Here is a 16,893-nt window from a genome sequence, read left to right on the forward strand (position 1 = left end):
CTTCTCTAAGTGTTGGTCCGAACCGAGCTGCCTGCGGGGCCACCTCGGGGAAACTTGAGGGTTGGTTTTACTCGTAGCTAGTCTTATCCAGTGTTGCCCTAAGAACGAGATACGTGCGACTCCTATCGGGATTATCGACACATCGGATGGCTTCGCTGGTCTTGTTTTACCATTGTCGAAATGTCTTGTAACCGGGATTCCGAGACTGATCGGGTCTTCTCAGGAGAAGGAATATCCTTCGTTGACCGTGAGAGCTTGTGATGGGCTAAGTTGGGACACCCTGCAGGGTTTAAACTTTCGAAAGTTGTGCCCGCGGCTATGTGGCAAATGGGAATTTGTTAATGTCCGGATGTAGAGAACTTTATACTTGACTTACTTAAAATGCATCAACCGCGTGTGTAGCCGTGATGGTCTCTTTTCGGCGGAGTCCGGGAAGTGAACACAATTTTGGGGTTATGTTTGAACGTAAGTAGTTTCAGGATCACTTCTTGATCACTTCTAGCTTCTCGGCCGTTGCGTTGCTTCTCTTCTCACTCTTATTTGCGTATGTTAGCCACCATATATGCTTAGTGCTTGCTGCAGCTCCACCTCACTACCTTACTCTACCCATAAGCTTAAATAGTCTTAATCTTGCGGGTGTGAGATTGCTGAATCCTCGTGACTCACAGATACTTCCAAACAGTTGCAGGCGCCGATGATACCAGTGCAGGTGACGCAACCGAGCTCAAGTGGGAGCTCGATGAAGATCTTGATCGTTGTTATGTGTCTTTTCCGGTTGATCAGTAGTGGAGCCTAGTTGGGACGATCGGGGATCTAGCATTTGGGGTTGTCTTCTTTTATTTTGGTTCCGTAGTCGGACCTTGATTGTACTCTGGATGATGTATGTTTAACTTGTATTGGTGTGAAGTGGCGATTGTAAGCTAGCTCTTTGTCCCTTTCTTATCGAGTACATGGGATTGAGCGAAGATTACCCCACTTGCTACTAAACCACCATGCGGTTATGCCTCTATGCCTCGACACGTGGGAGATATAGCCGCATTGTGGGTGTTACAAATGCCAAACTCACTAGGGGGCTTCTTGATCGTATTCGAATCATAGCTTAACCCCTTTTGGGTCCGACTTGGATCGTATTCGAATCAGGGTCGTTAAAAACCTCTCAAGGTCATTTGGGGGCTTCCTGTTCAAACATAGGTCGTATTCGAACCAAAGAGAACACAGCTGCCAGTACCCTCTTGATCGGTGCAACGCCAAAGCCACTGGGGCTACATGATCATATTCGAATCCTAGCTTAACCCCTTTGGTCCGGTTTACTGATCGTATTCGAATCAGAAGCCCCAATTTATTGTATATTGCTTAAGTTTTTTGCAAGTAGTCTTTGTTTTTTCTTAAGATTTTTCCAGATCTAAGTATGAGCATGGTTTAAATTTAACCCGGTTTGGTTCTGACTATAAGTCGCCAGCATAAGATACAATCCGATGTTTACTGACTCAGCTTGTTTTTTCTGACTATAAGTCGTCGGTATAAAGGTCTTGGGTTATCGCCCTTACTACACTGGTTTGACGAAATCAACAATGTGATCAACTATCACAGGTATGAAATAAAAATTCCAATCATATATGATTATTATTTTAACCATGCACCCATGGTTAAAATTCATGATAAAGTTCATCTTGAGGCATTATGACCCGTCCAGCGGTAAACCGCCAGGACACTTTTTATGTGTTGAATGCAGGAGCAGATTCAAATTCTTAAAAGGGGCACATGGCATATATTCACAGGATGGATAAATAAGTGGCATAATATGCACGATGGCATAGCAGAACAAGAAGTTTAAATACTAGCCTATTACAAGGCATTTGGAGCCAAAAAAGGATAAAACTGTTTCTCTCGCGCACAGCAGATGATAAGTTAAGCCGGTGCATGACTCGAGGCCTGGCTAACTTGATGGTTGCGGTTCATCCCTTGCCGGTTCGTCCTCCTCCACCGTCTGGAAAATGGATTTGGTCCAGTCAAAGCCAAGTAGGGCGATAAATTCAGCCTCATCATCTATCAGACCAGACGGGTCAATCTCAGGGGCGAAGGTGTGCTTACGGCTCGGCGGGAGTAAATCCATCACTTTGTATGAAGGCGTCGCTATCTTCTTATTTTCAGTATCAAAACCCGGCTGATATTTGTTAAGATCGGTCTCATCGACAAGGATTGTAGCACACAGGCGGATTTCTTTCACGCAGGCCGCAAAGTCTTGTTGGTCAAAAGGTGTTCCATCTTCCTTGAAGCTAGGATACCCCTTGGTTATGTTTGCCGGGTCAAGCTCTGGCATCCAGGCTTTAGAGCGGCTTAAAGCTGACACAGCTCCGGCTCTAGCGCAGGATCGCTTGATCTCTTGGAACCTAGCAGGGAGGACGGATAGCTTTTTCAAGACGTCGCTCAATAAGTTTGGCTCTTGGTTCACTGGGGAGATAGTGTCAAGAGTCCGTTGAGCTTCGGTGTACAATTGCTCCACGAGTGTGTAAAACCGCCTTCAGCTTTATCAACGAATCTTGGCTCAAATTGCTGCTCCTGGGGCCTGTGCAGATTATACAATGGGTTAAGTGGCGGCTTATATTATGATGACAAGGATTCACTTTGAGTAATTGACAACATGACTTACCAAAGATGGCGGAGACCATCTGAGACACATGGTTCTTTAAACCAGTGAGTTCAATGGTAACTTTTTCCAGAGCCGCCTCAGCTTTTTCGGCACGATGGGTCAAGGCAGTTTTTTCATTGGCACAAGCTTCCTTTTCTGCACTGAGGTTGGTCTTCAGCTTCTCTGTTTCAGACACACTAGCCTGCAATTTGGATTCAGCCTTTTGGGTCTCCGTCTCCTGAGCCGCCAGCCGGGTCTTCGTCTCATTCAGTTGCGTATCCAAGTCAGCTATAGCAGACTGCAGACAACACAGGTTTATCAAAGTATGTTCACAAGAGGATTACAACAGTTAAAGTCCCAAGCACTTTGTCAAACAAACACACTTGGCACTTGGGGGCAAATGCCCGCCAAAGAAATTTTTCTCTTCTGAAAAGTCCCAAGTGTCTTACAAGTAACAACGCTTGGCACTTGGGGGCTAATGTATGTTGCGCAAAATTTTATCTATGAGACGGATAAACTGTCGATAGTTTCAGCTAATACATAAGGGATACGAAGATAAGTATTGCTCTTTCTAAATGACCGGTTCATTCATGCTGATTAAGCCGGCCCTTGGGGGCTAGAGATGCAGAAGTATGTTATTACTAAAATCCGGTTTAAAGTTCTTAAATCGGACTTGAAGGAAGACTAAAACGGAAGCTTATAAATGTTTTAAGTCTACAGACATTCAAATTTATCATAATCATAAGACTTGGGGGCTGGTAGAGTATATAATTCATGAAAGTCGGGGAATGTACCTCATATTTTTGCTGGATCTGTTTGACCATCTCAATTTCTGCATCTCGGTTGGAGTGTGCTTGACTGAGATAACCAGATAGCACATCACTTATACTCAAATGAGCATAGTGAGAAATGTCAAACCTCACTTTCTATCTCTCCATAACTTCTTGCTTGGCGGAGTGTTTTGCCAGCACAGTTGGGTTCTCTGGTTCAACGAATCTGGAGCCAGTAATCAAAATATCACCGCCATGGATCTTTGGCGGCTTAACTAAGCTTGTCGGTTCAACAGTTGAGAGATCACGAGCAGTTTCATCAACAGACGGTTCAGGAAAAACTGGATGAATGTTGACAACAGGATCCTCCGGTGCTTCAGACTGTTCTGGTACAAGAGGCGGCTGCTCAGATTCAATAGCTTTTGGATCCTCAGCCGGTTTTGACACCTTCGCTTTTTTAGGCTTGGCTTGACCGCTATAAGAGAATTTGTGATGAGTCGGCATGATAACAAAGATATAAAGGGACATAAAGAGAGGTAGTTATCTTTACCCAGGGGCAGTCTTGAAAGCCGGTAGTTGAGTCTATGAAGAATCACCAGAAGAACGAGAGACCTCCTACAAAAGTGCAATCACAGTTAAGAGAGCAATAGAATAAACTCATTGGTAAGGGCAAAAGTCAAGGATGAAAGGAACCTCATTCTAGCGTTTCCAAGGAGTCTTTGGTAAACCGGAGGGTAAATTGTCGTCTCCGCCGGTCCGGGTCTGGCAGCGGCTCTCATGTTGCTGTCGTTTCAAAAGAAAATGGGGATCTAAATAAGCCAAGGGGTGTGAAAACTTACTTTCCGGGTTACCCGCCGAGGTTTCTGTCTTGGTAAAGTTTCTGAGTCAGAGGAAATAAGAGTTACCTCTTCTTCGACTGCATGGCTGGTTCCCGTGTCACCCTGATAATAGTCAGTGTCAATAAAGTTGTTAAAAAAGTGGTCAAGAGAGTCAAGAGCTACCTCCAACTCAAAGGTGTCGTCCAGCTTGAGTAAGTCAGAGGCAGTTTGTTTCTTCCTAGATTTTCTGCTGGTCTTCTTGGCGGCTATCATCGCAGCTTTAGCTTTCTTGGCAGCCTCTTGGTCATATTTGCCTTTCCAAAAATCAGATTTGGCCTGGGAAAGGATAACATGTTGAAATCTGTTCGAATACTTAACTGTCGAAGGAAAAGAAGTTAAAAGGATTTACCTCTGGAGCCGGGTTAAGCTTGCAGAAGGGATTTAAACCCACGACATTGCAATCTTCATATTTGCTGTTAACAAGAGTGCTTGCCATTTCAACGATTGCCTCTTCAGTCAGACGTAGAGTACTATGGCGCAGAGGGCCATCTGTTCCTCCGGTGTAATTACACATCAAGCCGAGTCGGTGGCTTAGAGGGATGATCCTCCATGCGATCCAACAGCGGGTCAAGTCAACTCCGGTTAAGCCGTTTGCCAGCAAGGCTTGAACCCTTTTGATTGTTGGGTGAAGTTTCTTGTGTTCAGCGGCAGAAAGTTTATCAGGGAGTGAATACTTAGCGTCAAGACGCTCAGCACGATAACCCGGCATTGGCTTCTCATCAGTCGGCGATGTATCTTTGCAATAGAACCAGGTTTGGTTCCAGTCTTTGGGATGGCTTGGCAAGACTACTAAAGGAAAGACAGCATCCCATCTGCGCTGGATCGAAATCCCGCCAAGTTCCAAGCTGGGGTCGTTGGTGTACTCATTCTGGCGGTTCAAATATAAGTATTCTTTGAAGAGTTCAACAATAGGTTCTTCTTGAAGATAAACCTTGCAGAAAACTTAGAAGTTACAGATGTTTGATATGGAATTGGGTCCAATGTCTTGCGGATGAAGTTTGAAAAAGTGTAGAACATCTCTAAAGAATTTTGAGTCGGGCGGCGAAAAGCCCCGGTTCATATGATCAGTGAAGACGATGATTTCACCATCCTTTGGCTGAGGTCTTTCTTCGGTCGGGTCAAGGGCGTGGTAAGACATGATGCTCTTCTCTGGTAAATATCCGACGGTGACAAAATCCTTTAGGGTATCTTCAGTGACTATGGAAGTGACCTAGTTGCAGACTATCATCATCTTCGTAGGCATGGCGAAAAGACAATCTAAAAAGAAGTAATTTGCCGGCTCAAACTAAGTGGTAGAATTACAAGCTAATAGTTGCAGTACAGATGTGTAATGGCGGCTTAAATAAGGGCTAATGGTATATGAAGGAAAATAAGCCGGCATGGTAAGCCGCCATGAGAAAAATATTCAAGAGTTGCCCGCAATGAAAAGTTGGCTAAGTACTAAGATAAACAAGTTTCACAAGTTGCAGCTACTATTTTGGATCAAAGGTTGTCCAGGAAAGGAAAAATAAATCTAGACCTAAAAAACCAGTATAGATGAGTTCATGAGCTTGCACGAGTTTGTTCTTCCAGGAAAGGGGATCTACTGATACTAAAGGTGGAAATAAAACAACTACCACATTGGTTTAATGCCATTTTTCAGATCAAAGAAGCTCACAACACAACCTGGGAGATGAACTACGATGAACAATGAAGAACACAGAGGAGCTCGCAAACCCTAGTGCGGATCTAAGGTATGAAAAAGCAGAAACTTACAGCTGCAGATATGCTATGGAGGGTCGCCGCCGTTATCTGGATCGATTCAGGTTGATGCAGCGGCCGAGGTTGAGGAAGACGAAGTGCTCTGCGGCGGCGGTGGAGCTCGAGTGGCAGAGGGGTTGCGAGAGAAGGAAGAAGGAGAAAAATGTGAGATGGCTTTCAGATCCTATTTATAAGGAAAGGGGCGATAGGCAGGCGCGAAAGACGAGGAGGCCAAAACAATGGTTATCCAGCTAGATGGACGCCTCGATGAGAAAGGATGAGAAAGGATTATAAGGTTCGGGTTATCCCTCATCTGTTGTAAAAACCTTATATCCATGGTTATCCCTCATTGTGACAGTTGTGGCTAAAGGCAGCCAGTGCTTCCGCATCGGGGGAGTTGGCTATTCTGTTCTTAATGAACAAGAATCATGACCAAAATTCTCGAATTGTCTCTTCGGAATGTTGTTTTACGTCTAGCGGGTCGCAGACATTGGGAGGCCCCGAGTTACTTGGACAGTATTCAATGTGGGTGGTGGGTGGGGTAAAAAAATCCTAATCCAATGGGGGGGGGGGAGCTCTGAGGCTCCCCCATGTCCTTTGCGGGGAGAGTGCACTGAAGAGGAAGTCCCCGGGCTTGGCTTGACATCCGAAACACCAGCATCTCCTGGCTTATTATTTTCATGCTTACTCCTCATGGGAGGGCTTGGATCCGAGGTTCCTTTAGGTTGGATTCCGTTGGCCAAACTGGTAAAAGGAGCGTAAAGCTCCAGAAGACTTCCCGATCGTGCCCTGCCACCTCGAAGGGGGAATGCGATTCGAGATCTGTCGGGTCTCTGGATGGCCCGTTGGCGAGAGTCGTCGATGCGTCTATGGCGCTAGGGAGACTCGGATAATCGGTTGGTGAAGCCATCGGTCCGGGGCGATCAACAGTGAGGTGTCAATGAAAGCACTAATGTCGGTGTCAAAACCGGCAGACGTCGGGTAGGGGGGCTGAGCTGTTAGATTGGATCGATGGGTAACAAGAGATAGACGACATGGTGTTTTTACCCAGGTTCGGGCCCTCTTTAAGGAGGTAAAACCCTACGTCCTGCTCTTGCTTATATTATGGATGTATCAAAGTACATAGTTGATCTACCTCGAGATCGTGAGTTGTGGTCTAAACCCTAGGGGTATGAGGATGATGAATGTATGAAATGCGTCTAAGGACTAAACCCGCTGGTTTATATATGAACTAAGGGTATCTAGAGTTACACATGGTCAGTTGGCATCTAGGGTTTGCATGCCGAATCTAATAGATTTTCTTGGAGCACACGCCACATCTTTGGTGAAGCCGGATACACATAGGTTGGAGGTCTCCGGAGTCCTTCCTCATTAACAGGCCACTAGCTCGACCCACAAACTAAGCCACCTGGGCCGAGGCCCCCTAGTCTAGGACACCTTCAACCGTCCAGTATGCCTATAAAGGAATTTATCACTCTCGGTGATGAGCATCATGAAATTGTTGATGGAGAATGGTTGGTGATGACGACGGTGGCGAATCCCTCTCTCCGAAGCCCAGAACAGACTCCAAATTAGTGCTCTCGATGAAAAACATGAGGGGTGGTTGCTCCGTATCGTAAAACACAATAAACTTTTTCCTCTGGAGGAGACTGAATATATATATGCTTGGAACTAGGTCAGACAGAAGCTCGTGGGATGACACGCCACACTTGTCATTGATAGAATATGAAGGTATGGGCAGACACCCCACACTTGTCATTGATAGATTTCTCATTGATTCAGTCGTGGCTGATATTAAGCATGTGACTGATGTCTTTGCCTCATGTGCTACCTAAATCATGTAAAAATTATGTTAGTTTTTGTGTTTTTCATTCTGATCCGGATTGCATACGGGCGACTCTTTGCAGTGTTGCCATTTGATCAATAAAGTAACCTTATCTTAAAAAAACTTTGTTGCCACTGCAAAGTATGATAAATGTGTCACCACTTCAAAATTTGGTAAGTGCGTTATCATTGCAGCCCGCACCTTCCACATCTGTAAGGCAAAAAGTAGCACTCCCTCCATTTTTGTATACAAGGCCACTATCAAAATTACAATTTGCATCTATACAAGGCCACTAACATCAATCGATGTAAAATTGATGAGGTTTGCCTCGTACTAACAACCGAGGACATTAATATCCCTTGCATGCATGTGGGAATGAGAAGGTTGATTTTCGTGTATCACATTAATCAACCAATGAGGAGTGAGAGGGTTGTCTTGTTGTGTGTTGAAGAGAAAATGCACATTAATTAACACGTCAAGTGAGAAAAAAGACTAGCTTGCAACATTGGCTTAAGTAGGTATTGATTTCTACCTTGGTACATGTAATATGAGTTTGTGGCCTTGTATACAAAAATGGAGGGAGTATATATAGTTTTCCAGGCAGTAATCCAAAATTAGGCATGAGGCAGCATACCAAATATGTCACTCTTTTAAAAAAGACAGCGACGCACCTACCAGTAGACATTTGGCGGGAGAAGAGAACCACCCAGCGACGGATTCACAGCCACACACACGGCCCTTTTCTAGTTCGTGGCGCACGCCTCTCTTGGGCCCACCTCCCCCTAAAAATCAAATCCCAAATCCACAAAACCCACCCACCCACCACCACCACCAGGCCCATCCGAGAAGCCTCTACGTGTCAGATCCAGCCAGCCCAGGATACCCCTGCCCCACCGTCAGCGGCGCGGGTCGGCCATTTTATCCGGTACCCGAAGCAGCCCCAAAGCTGGGCGTCCCCCCTCCCGCTTTACAGCGGCATGAGCCGGGTCCATGCGCCGGAGGTCGGCACGCCGCAGAGACGCCGGGGGGGCCCGCGCGCCGTACGGCCCGCGGCCGCGTGGGCCGGGTCCACGGGGGTGTGCGCCCGTGGGTCGCGGGGCCCCACCGCCGATCCCGCGGCGGCTTCCGCACCACCAGTCCCGCGGGAGTCCTCCGCCTCCAGCTCGCGAGTCGCTGCCACATCACATCTCGCCTCCGCCTCCTCCCTCCTCCCTCCCTCCCCACAAACACCCCCGGCTCCCGCCGCTGCCGCGTCTTCTACCCGTCCAGTCGCCCTCCCCGCTGCCGACTTGTCGCCGCAGCCGAAGCACAGCACAGCACAGCGCGGAGGCGGAGAGAGGTCGATCCGAGGGCGGAGAGAGAGGACGTAGCGCGCGGAGGGGAGTGAGGAGGGAGGGCGGGATGGAGGGCGGACGATGACTGCGCGCGCCGCGGCGGGATGAGGACGATCTGCGATGTGTGCGAGAGCGCGGTGGCGGTGCTCTTCTGCGCGGCCGACGAGGCCGCCCTCTGCCGTCCCTGCGACGAGAAGGTGCGCTCTCTCTCCCTACTCCCGCGACCATCTGTCCAGCCACGCGGATCGGGCTACGCCTTGGCGTTGCTGCCTCAGTATGCGGTGTTGACCAGCCACGGGTCGCTGGCTGTTGCTCCGATGGCTGGGTAGATCTGGAGCTGCGATCGAGAGAATCGCTCCACTACGTTCGTCTTCTCGCATGGTGGATCTGGGAGAGCTGTCCTGACAGCTCTGACGTTTTTTGAAAAACAACTTTGAAAAGGCTACTCCCTTTATCTGAAATTTTTCGTTCACTATGGCGTTGGCTTCATACTACAGTAGTAAATTACTAATATTCCTGCTATATCTACGTATTTCGAGTCTGGTGATTACCATGGGCTTGCACCCCGAATCCCACATATAGTTGGTGACTCTGTAGAGATTATGGTTTAGCTGACCTTGCGAGACTACAAATTTCTCAATACGGTGCGATGGGGCAAAAAAAAAGGGTGATTGGTTTACACAACTTTGTTGCTCATGTGTCAAACGTTGTTCTTATCCTCGAAAACTTATGCTTATGGATCACTTGAAGTTCAGTTCCGAAATGGCCAATCTGTATAAATGAGAATATTCTCTATTCTTTTTCTCATTCTTTTAGTGGTAAAACTAGTTATGCGAAATGCAAATGATATTCCCTACACAGTATACCTTATGATGTAGGCTGTGACCTTGGTTTATTTGTTTTCTGAGAAGCTACAGAATCGGTATCATGCTATTCAAAATCAGCAGTGCATACAAAGTACATATTGTTTTTTAGGTGAACATTCCAACTTGGCATGAAATGCTTTTTAAACCAGTTTAAATGTACCGAGGTGGATGCTGCTGTCTGATAAAGCTATAGCTGATGTTGATGGTACTATATGTGGGTTATTGTGCATGTGGGTGGGCTGAGGTCCCGGTGGCTTCATGCGCCCAATCATTTCTAGATTTTGATCATTTTTGTTTGACATATTATGAAACACATTTCATAAACAATAGTTCTTTGAACATTTTTGGCTTGTTGCTATTATTTTTATATTATGTCTTGATTTACCCATTAATTACTTTATCTGTCCGTTCTGTGCTATTGCTGTGCTTTGTTGGAGGTGTCAAATGCTCTTATAAAAATGTTCAAATGATAATCTTTTGCGGTGCCTATTATCATCTTATAACCATTGTATGCTCGTTTTTCTTTCCTTTGATGTTCTGTAATACTCCCTCCGTCCCAAAATAAGCGTCTCAACTTTGTACTAACTTTAGTACAAAGTTGCACTAAAGTTGAGACACTTATTTACAAAGTTGCACTAAAGTTGAGACACTTATTTTGGGACGGAAGGAATACATGTTTAATGAACAGTACTTGTCAGCATTAGATCTTCTACAGAACTCATGCACGCTGATTGCCCAACATAAGAACCCAGGTCTTCTCATGAACTTAAAAGAAGGTGTCACACTAGCTAGTGTTTGTCACAGTATGCTAGGACTATGTTTCTGTTTCCAGTTGATAATAAATTGTGTAGTTGTGTACGAAACTGTTGCCTTGTCAAAGCATGTGTATGTGATTAGAAGACAATACTATTTTGCTAATTAGCAAGTATACTACTGGGACTAGAAGTGGTCCCTCCACCTACCAATTTTCTGCAACCTACTGGAAGTTCCCAAACTGCTAGGATGTTCGTGGCATGTTGCACGCTGGAGCATACGTTTTCCGAGCAATTTGCTCCGTTACCAAAAGAGTGCCTACTTGACCTTTTGCAGAACTGCAAATGAGCCCAAATAGTGATTAATGCAACAACAACAACAACAAAGCCTTTAGTCCCAAACAAGTTGGGGTAGGCTAGAGGTGAAACCCATAAGATCTCGCAACCAACTCATGGCTCTGGCACATGGATAGCAAGCTTCCACGCACCCCTGTCCATAGCTAGCTCTTTGTCGATACTCCAATCCTTCAGGTCTCTCTTAACGGACTCCTCCCATGTCAAAATCGGTCGACCCCGCCCTCTCTTGACATTCTCCGCATGCTTTAGCCGTCCGCTATGCACTGGAGCTTCTGGAGGCCTGCGCTGAATATGCCCAAACCATCTCAAACGATGTTGGACAAGCTTCTCCTCAATTGGTGCTACCCCAACTCTATCTTGTATATCATCATTCCGGACTCGATCCTTCCTCGTGTGGCCACACATCCATCTCAACATACGCATCTCTGCCACACCTAACTGTTGAACATGTCGCCTTTTAGTCGGCCAACACTCCGCGCCATACAACATTGCGGGTCGAACCGCCGTCCTGTAGAACTTGCCTTTTAGCTTTTGTGGCACTCTCTTGTCACAGAGAATGCTAGAAGCTTGGCGCCACTTCATCCATCCGGCTTTGATTCGATGGTTCACATCTTCATCAATACCCCCATCCTCCTGCAACATTGACCCCAAATACCGAAAGGTGTCCTTCCGAGGTACCACCTGGCCATCAAGGCTAACCTCCTCCTCCTCACAGCTAGTAGTACTGAAACCGCACATCATGTACTCAGTTTTAGTTCTACTAAGCCTAAACCCTTTCGATTCCAAGGTTTGTCTCCATAACTCTAACTTCCTATTTACCCCCGTCCGACCATCGTCAACTAGCACCACATCATCCGCAAAGAGCATACACCATGGGATATCTCCTTGTATACCCCTTGTGACCTCATCCATCACCAATGCAAAAAGATAAGGGCTCAAAGCTGACCCCTGATGCAGTCCTATCTTAATCGGGAAGTCATCGGTGTCGACATCACTTGTTCGAACACTTGTCACAACATTATTGTACATGTCCTTGATGAGGGTAATGTACTTTGCTGGGACTTTGTGTTTCTCCAAGGCCCACCACATGACATTCCGCGGTATCTTATCATAGGCCTTCTCCAAGTCAATGAACACCATATGCAAGTCCTTCTTATGCTCCCTATATCTCTCCATAAGTTGTCGTACCAAGAAAATGGCTTCCATGGTCGACCTCCCAGGCATGAAACCAAACTGATTTGTGGTCACGCTTGTCATTCTTCTTAAGCGGTGCTCAATGACTCTCTCCCATAGCTTCATTGTATGGCTCATCAGCTTAATTCCACGGTAATTAGTACAACTCTGAACATCCCCCTTGTTCTTGAAGATTGGTACTAATATACTCCGTCTCCATTCTTCTGGCATCTTGTTTGCCCGAAAAATGAGGTTGAAAAGCTTGGTTAGCCATACTATCGCTATGTCCCCGAGACCTTTCCACACCTCAATGGGGATACAATCAGGGCCCATCGCCTTGCCTCCTTTCATCCTTTTTAAAGCCTCCTTCACCTCAGACTCCTGGATGCGCCGCACAAAACGCATGCTGGTCTCATCAAAGGAGTCATTCAGTTCAATGGTAGAACTCTCATTCTCCCCATTGAACAGCTTGTCGAAGTACTCCTGCCATCTATGCTTAATCTCTTCGTCCTTCACCAAGAGTTGGCCTGCTCCATCCTTGATGCATTTGACTTGGCCAATATCCCTCGTCTTCCTCTCCCGGATCTTAGCCATCTTATAGATGTCCCTTTCACCTTCCTTCGTGCCTAACCGTTGGTAGAGGTCCTCATATGCCTGACCCCTTGCTTCACCAACAGCTCGCTTTGCGGCCTTCTTCGCCATCTTGTACTTCTCTATGTTGTCTGCACTCCTATCCAGGTATAGGCGTCTGAAGCAATCTTTCTTCTCTTTAAGCGCCTTCTGGACATCATCATTCCACCACCAGGTATCCTTATCTTCGCTTCTCCTTCCCCTGGACACTCCAAACTCCTCCGAGGCCACCTTACAAATGCAAGTCGCCATCTTCATCCACACATTGTCCGCATCCCCTCCTTCCTCCCAAGGGCCCTCCTTAAATACCCTCTCCTTGAACACCTGAGCTACCTCCCCCTTGAGCTTCCACCACTTCGTTCTAGCGACCTTGGCACGCTTATCCCGCTGGACACGAATCCGAAAGCGGAAGTCAGCAACCACCAGCTTATGCTGGGGTACAACACTCTCCCCAGGTATCACCTTACAGTCTAGGCACGCACGCCTATCTTCTCTTCTCGAGAGGATGAAATCAATCTGGCTAGAGTGTTGGCCACCACTAAAAGTCACCAGATGTGATTCTCTCTTTCTAAAGAGGGTGTTAGCTACAATCATGTTGTAGGCTAAAGCAAAGCTTAAGACATCTTCTCCTTCTTGATTCCTGATGCCATAGCCAAAGCCCCCATGCGCCCCTTCAAAACCTGTGTTAGATGTACCCACGTGGCCATTGAGGTCTCCTCCTATGAAGAGCTTCTCACCAATCGGTACACTCCTAACCATGTCTTCCAAGCCTTCCTAGAACTCCCTCTTGGTGTTCTCATTGTGGCCTACTTGCGGGGCATATGCGCTGATAACATTGAGAACCAAGTCCTCAGCTACCAGCTTGACCAGGATAATCCGGTCCCCACGTCTCCTGACGTCTACCACTCCATACTTGAGGCTCTTGTTGATCAAGATGCCTACGCCATTTCTGTTTGCAGCCGTCCCCGTGTACCACAGCTTGAAGCCGGTATCCTCCACCTCCTTCGCCTTCTGTCCTCTCCATTTGGTTTCTTGGACGCAAAGGATATCAACACATCTCCTCACTGCTGCATCAACTAGCTCCCGAAGCTTCCCTGTCAGAGACCCTACGTTCCAGCTACCTAAGCGAATCCTCCTAGGCTCGGCTAGCTTCCTTACCCTTCGCACTCGTCGAGTCAAATGCGAAGACCCTTGCTCATTTTCCACTACATCCGGGCGCCGATGTAGCGCGCCACTAAGGATGCGACGACCCGATCCTCGCTCACTTGCCACCGTATCCGGATCAAGATACGGCGCGCCACTTGGGGGGTGACGGCCCGGCCCTTGCCCATTTTCCACCACACCCGGGTTCCGATGTGGCGCGTCGCTGAGAGGGTTACGCCCCAACGAAAATCTTTTGGGTTTCATCTCCATAAGAGTGGCTGAGTTTTTACGTTGGCTCGCCAAGCCTATCACAACCCTCCTCCTTTACCCGGGCTTGGGACCGGCTATGTTGAGACAACATAGGCGGAGTTGAAAAGGGCAACCTGGTGCATGTAGCTCCCGCTTGCGCAGGGTCCAGGGAAGGGTCCGACCACTTTGGGTCTATAGTACGCAGCCTTTCCCTACATTTCTGTAAGAGGCTGTTTCCAGGACTTGAACCCATGACCTCATGGTCACAAGGCAGCAGCTTTACCACTGCGCCAAGGCTCCCCTTCAATGCCCCCCCTCCAAATAGGTGTTCTGACATTGCTAGTGTGGTGACATTGTCGGGAGCATTTGTGTTGCACAACATATTAAAGTTGCTTAAAGGTGAAAACACCATTTTTGTCAGCAAAATTTTACAAATAGTATAAATGGTAGTCCCAATTTCATACAGAAAAATGGGGAAGGCTATATCCTGTTATTTTTTCATACGAAGAATGATGCTACTTATGTTGGTTTACAATTCATCACAAGCACTGGCGTTCCAAAGTCTATTCAGTATCTTATTTGGTCAAGCTGGAGCAAATGTTGTGCTCTTGATTTGTAAATTCAAATGATAAAAGTTATGGCTCTATTATGCTTTTAGGTAATATATAGCCATACTATTGTCCAAAGTAGTGCATGTCTGATGCATGTGCAAATCCTTTCTGCAGTACTATTAAAAAAGATACACGTTCCAGTTTTCATTGCTTCAAATCATTATAACTTGAATACTTGATTGTCAAGGCACAATCTTCATCTTCCAGTTTCTGATATTTCTTTGAATGTTGTACTCCAGGTACATATGTGTAACAAGCTTGCTAGTCGGCATGTAAGGGTTGGGCTTGCGGACCCTAATAAATTAGTACGCTGTGATATATGTGAAAGTTCTCCTGGTATGCATTTTCGACCTTAAAACAATTCTTATGTCACTTATCTATTAAAGTTTGATTTCATCAGCTTTCGACCTGTCTATGCAGCTTTCTTCTACTGTGACATAGATGGTACATCACTTTGCCTGAGTTGTGATATGGCTGTTCATGTTGGTGGGAAACGAACCCATGGAAGATACTTGCTGCTAAGACAACGAGTCGAAGTATGATTTTAATTGTTAATCAACTAATGGTTGAAATCTCATGTACTATATTATATTATTACTTGAGGTTTGAAATTTTGATTAGTTTCCAGGAGATAAACCAGGGCATATGGACGATGTAGCCATGCAACAGATGGAGTCTGAAAACCCAAGGGACCAAAATAATGCTCATTCGGTAGAGAAGGAGCAAATGGTGAACCACCACCACAATGCCTATGATCCGGCCTCAGATGGCAATTGCAACGGCCAGGGTGCCATTGACTCAAAAATGTTTGATCTTAATATGAGGCCAGCTCGTAATAATGGGCAAGGTTCAAGTTCCCAGGTCTGTCCTATTTTTGCCATAACAGAAGTAACTTGTCTCAAGTGTTCTTTCCCAAGTACTTACAGTCTCTCCTCTTGTCTCCATTACTCTTCCTGGTGGCAAATCCAGACTCATGGAGTGGATCATAGCCACAACAACAACCATGACTCTTCAGGAGTGGTCCCAACATGCAATTACGATGGAGCCACCGACAAGTAAACATTGGAATCTCAGAATGTAAATTGCTTCGGTTGCTGTTATAAACATTTCGTCCGCACCGGGAGCTTGAATTAGCTTTAGCCTTAGTGGCCAGGCTAAATGTATCGTTGCAGGGACCTTAGAATGTGTGTTGTTTTTTAATAGAGACGAAGCTAACGACTGTATCTGGATTAAGCATGGCATGCACTAGACGCTGTGCTGCGGATTTCTGTTGTATGCTATCGGGAACTGTACAAAGAAATAATAGATCTCTCATTTTGTGTACTGGAACTGCTATACATGCCAACTACTGTGAATGCCAGAACTAATATGTTGCAAGGAGTGCTCTCTCTTTCTCTCTCTAAAAAAAAGAGATGCTGCTAGGAGTACGTGTTATCTATGAGCATTTGCGGCCGCTTGACGTAACGAAGCCGGAGTGCGAAAGGCCGCTGTTGTGCAAGCTGTGATCTTGTTTACTTTGCTGCCAAAACATAAAGTTTGGCAATGCCTGTTTTGGTACAAAAGAGTGGTAATGCCAATGAAACTTTCTCAAGGTTTGGTTGGGCACCAAATTTTTGGCTCGCTTCTGGGCAGTAAACCAAACACCTGACCTGTCCATACATTGGTTTGGCCAATTGTTTGAAAACAAACGTGTCTGGTCTCTTTCCAGTTTCTGCAATGCCATGGTTTGGGTATCACCAGATCGATCATCTTGCAGCCAACTAAGCCAACCTCCTGATTCTCTGTAGAAGTTTCCAGGGACTCTGAAGTTCATCTCAACCAATCCAATGCATCTCTCTGGCATGATCCTCTTCACCTGGCCTGCTACTGGGTGCCTAGCTACATGGCCACTTGCTCCGTTGTTAGGCTGTTACATTTGCATCTCTACCAAGATATG

At 46.3% G+C, this 16,893-nt stretch overlaps 1 protein-coding gene across 1 annotated transcript; it reads left to right on the forward strand.

Annotated features, from left to right (window-relative positions):
• The first annotated feature begins 9,007 nt into the window (after positions 1-9,007).
• Positions 9,008-16,320, forward strand: LOC119302573 (B-box zinc finger protein 18-like). Its single transcript, XM_037579609.1, has 5 exons — positions 9,008-9,373; positions 15,197-15,293; positions 15,378-15,493; positions 15,579-15,818; positions 15,927-16,320. Exons 1-5 carry the CDS (start codon positions 9,281-9,283, stop codon positions 16,014-16,016), a joined length of 636 nt encoding a protein of 211 aa, XP_037435506.1. The 5' UTR covers positions 9,008-9,280; the 3' UTR covers positions 16,017-16,320.
• Positions 16,321-16,893: the final 573 nt, after the last annotated feature.

The sequence above is a fragment of the Triticum dicoccoides genome, chromosome 5A, assembly GCF_002162155.2.
Source record: "Triticum dicoccoides isolate Atlit2015 ecotype Zavitan chromosome 5A, WEW_v2.0, whole genome shotgun sequence".
In the NCBI taxonomy this organism is placed as follows: Eukaryota; Viridiplantae; Streptophyta; class Magnoliopsida; order Poales; family Poaceae; genus Triticum; species Triticum dicoccoides.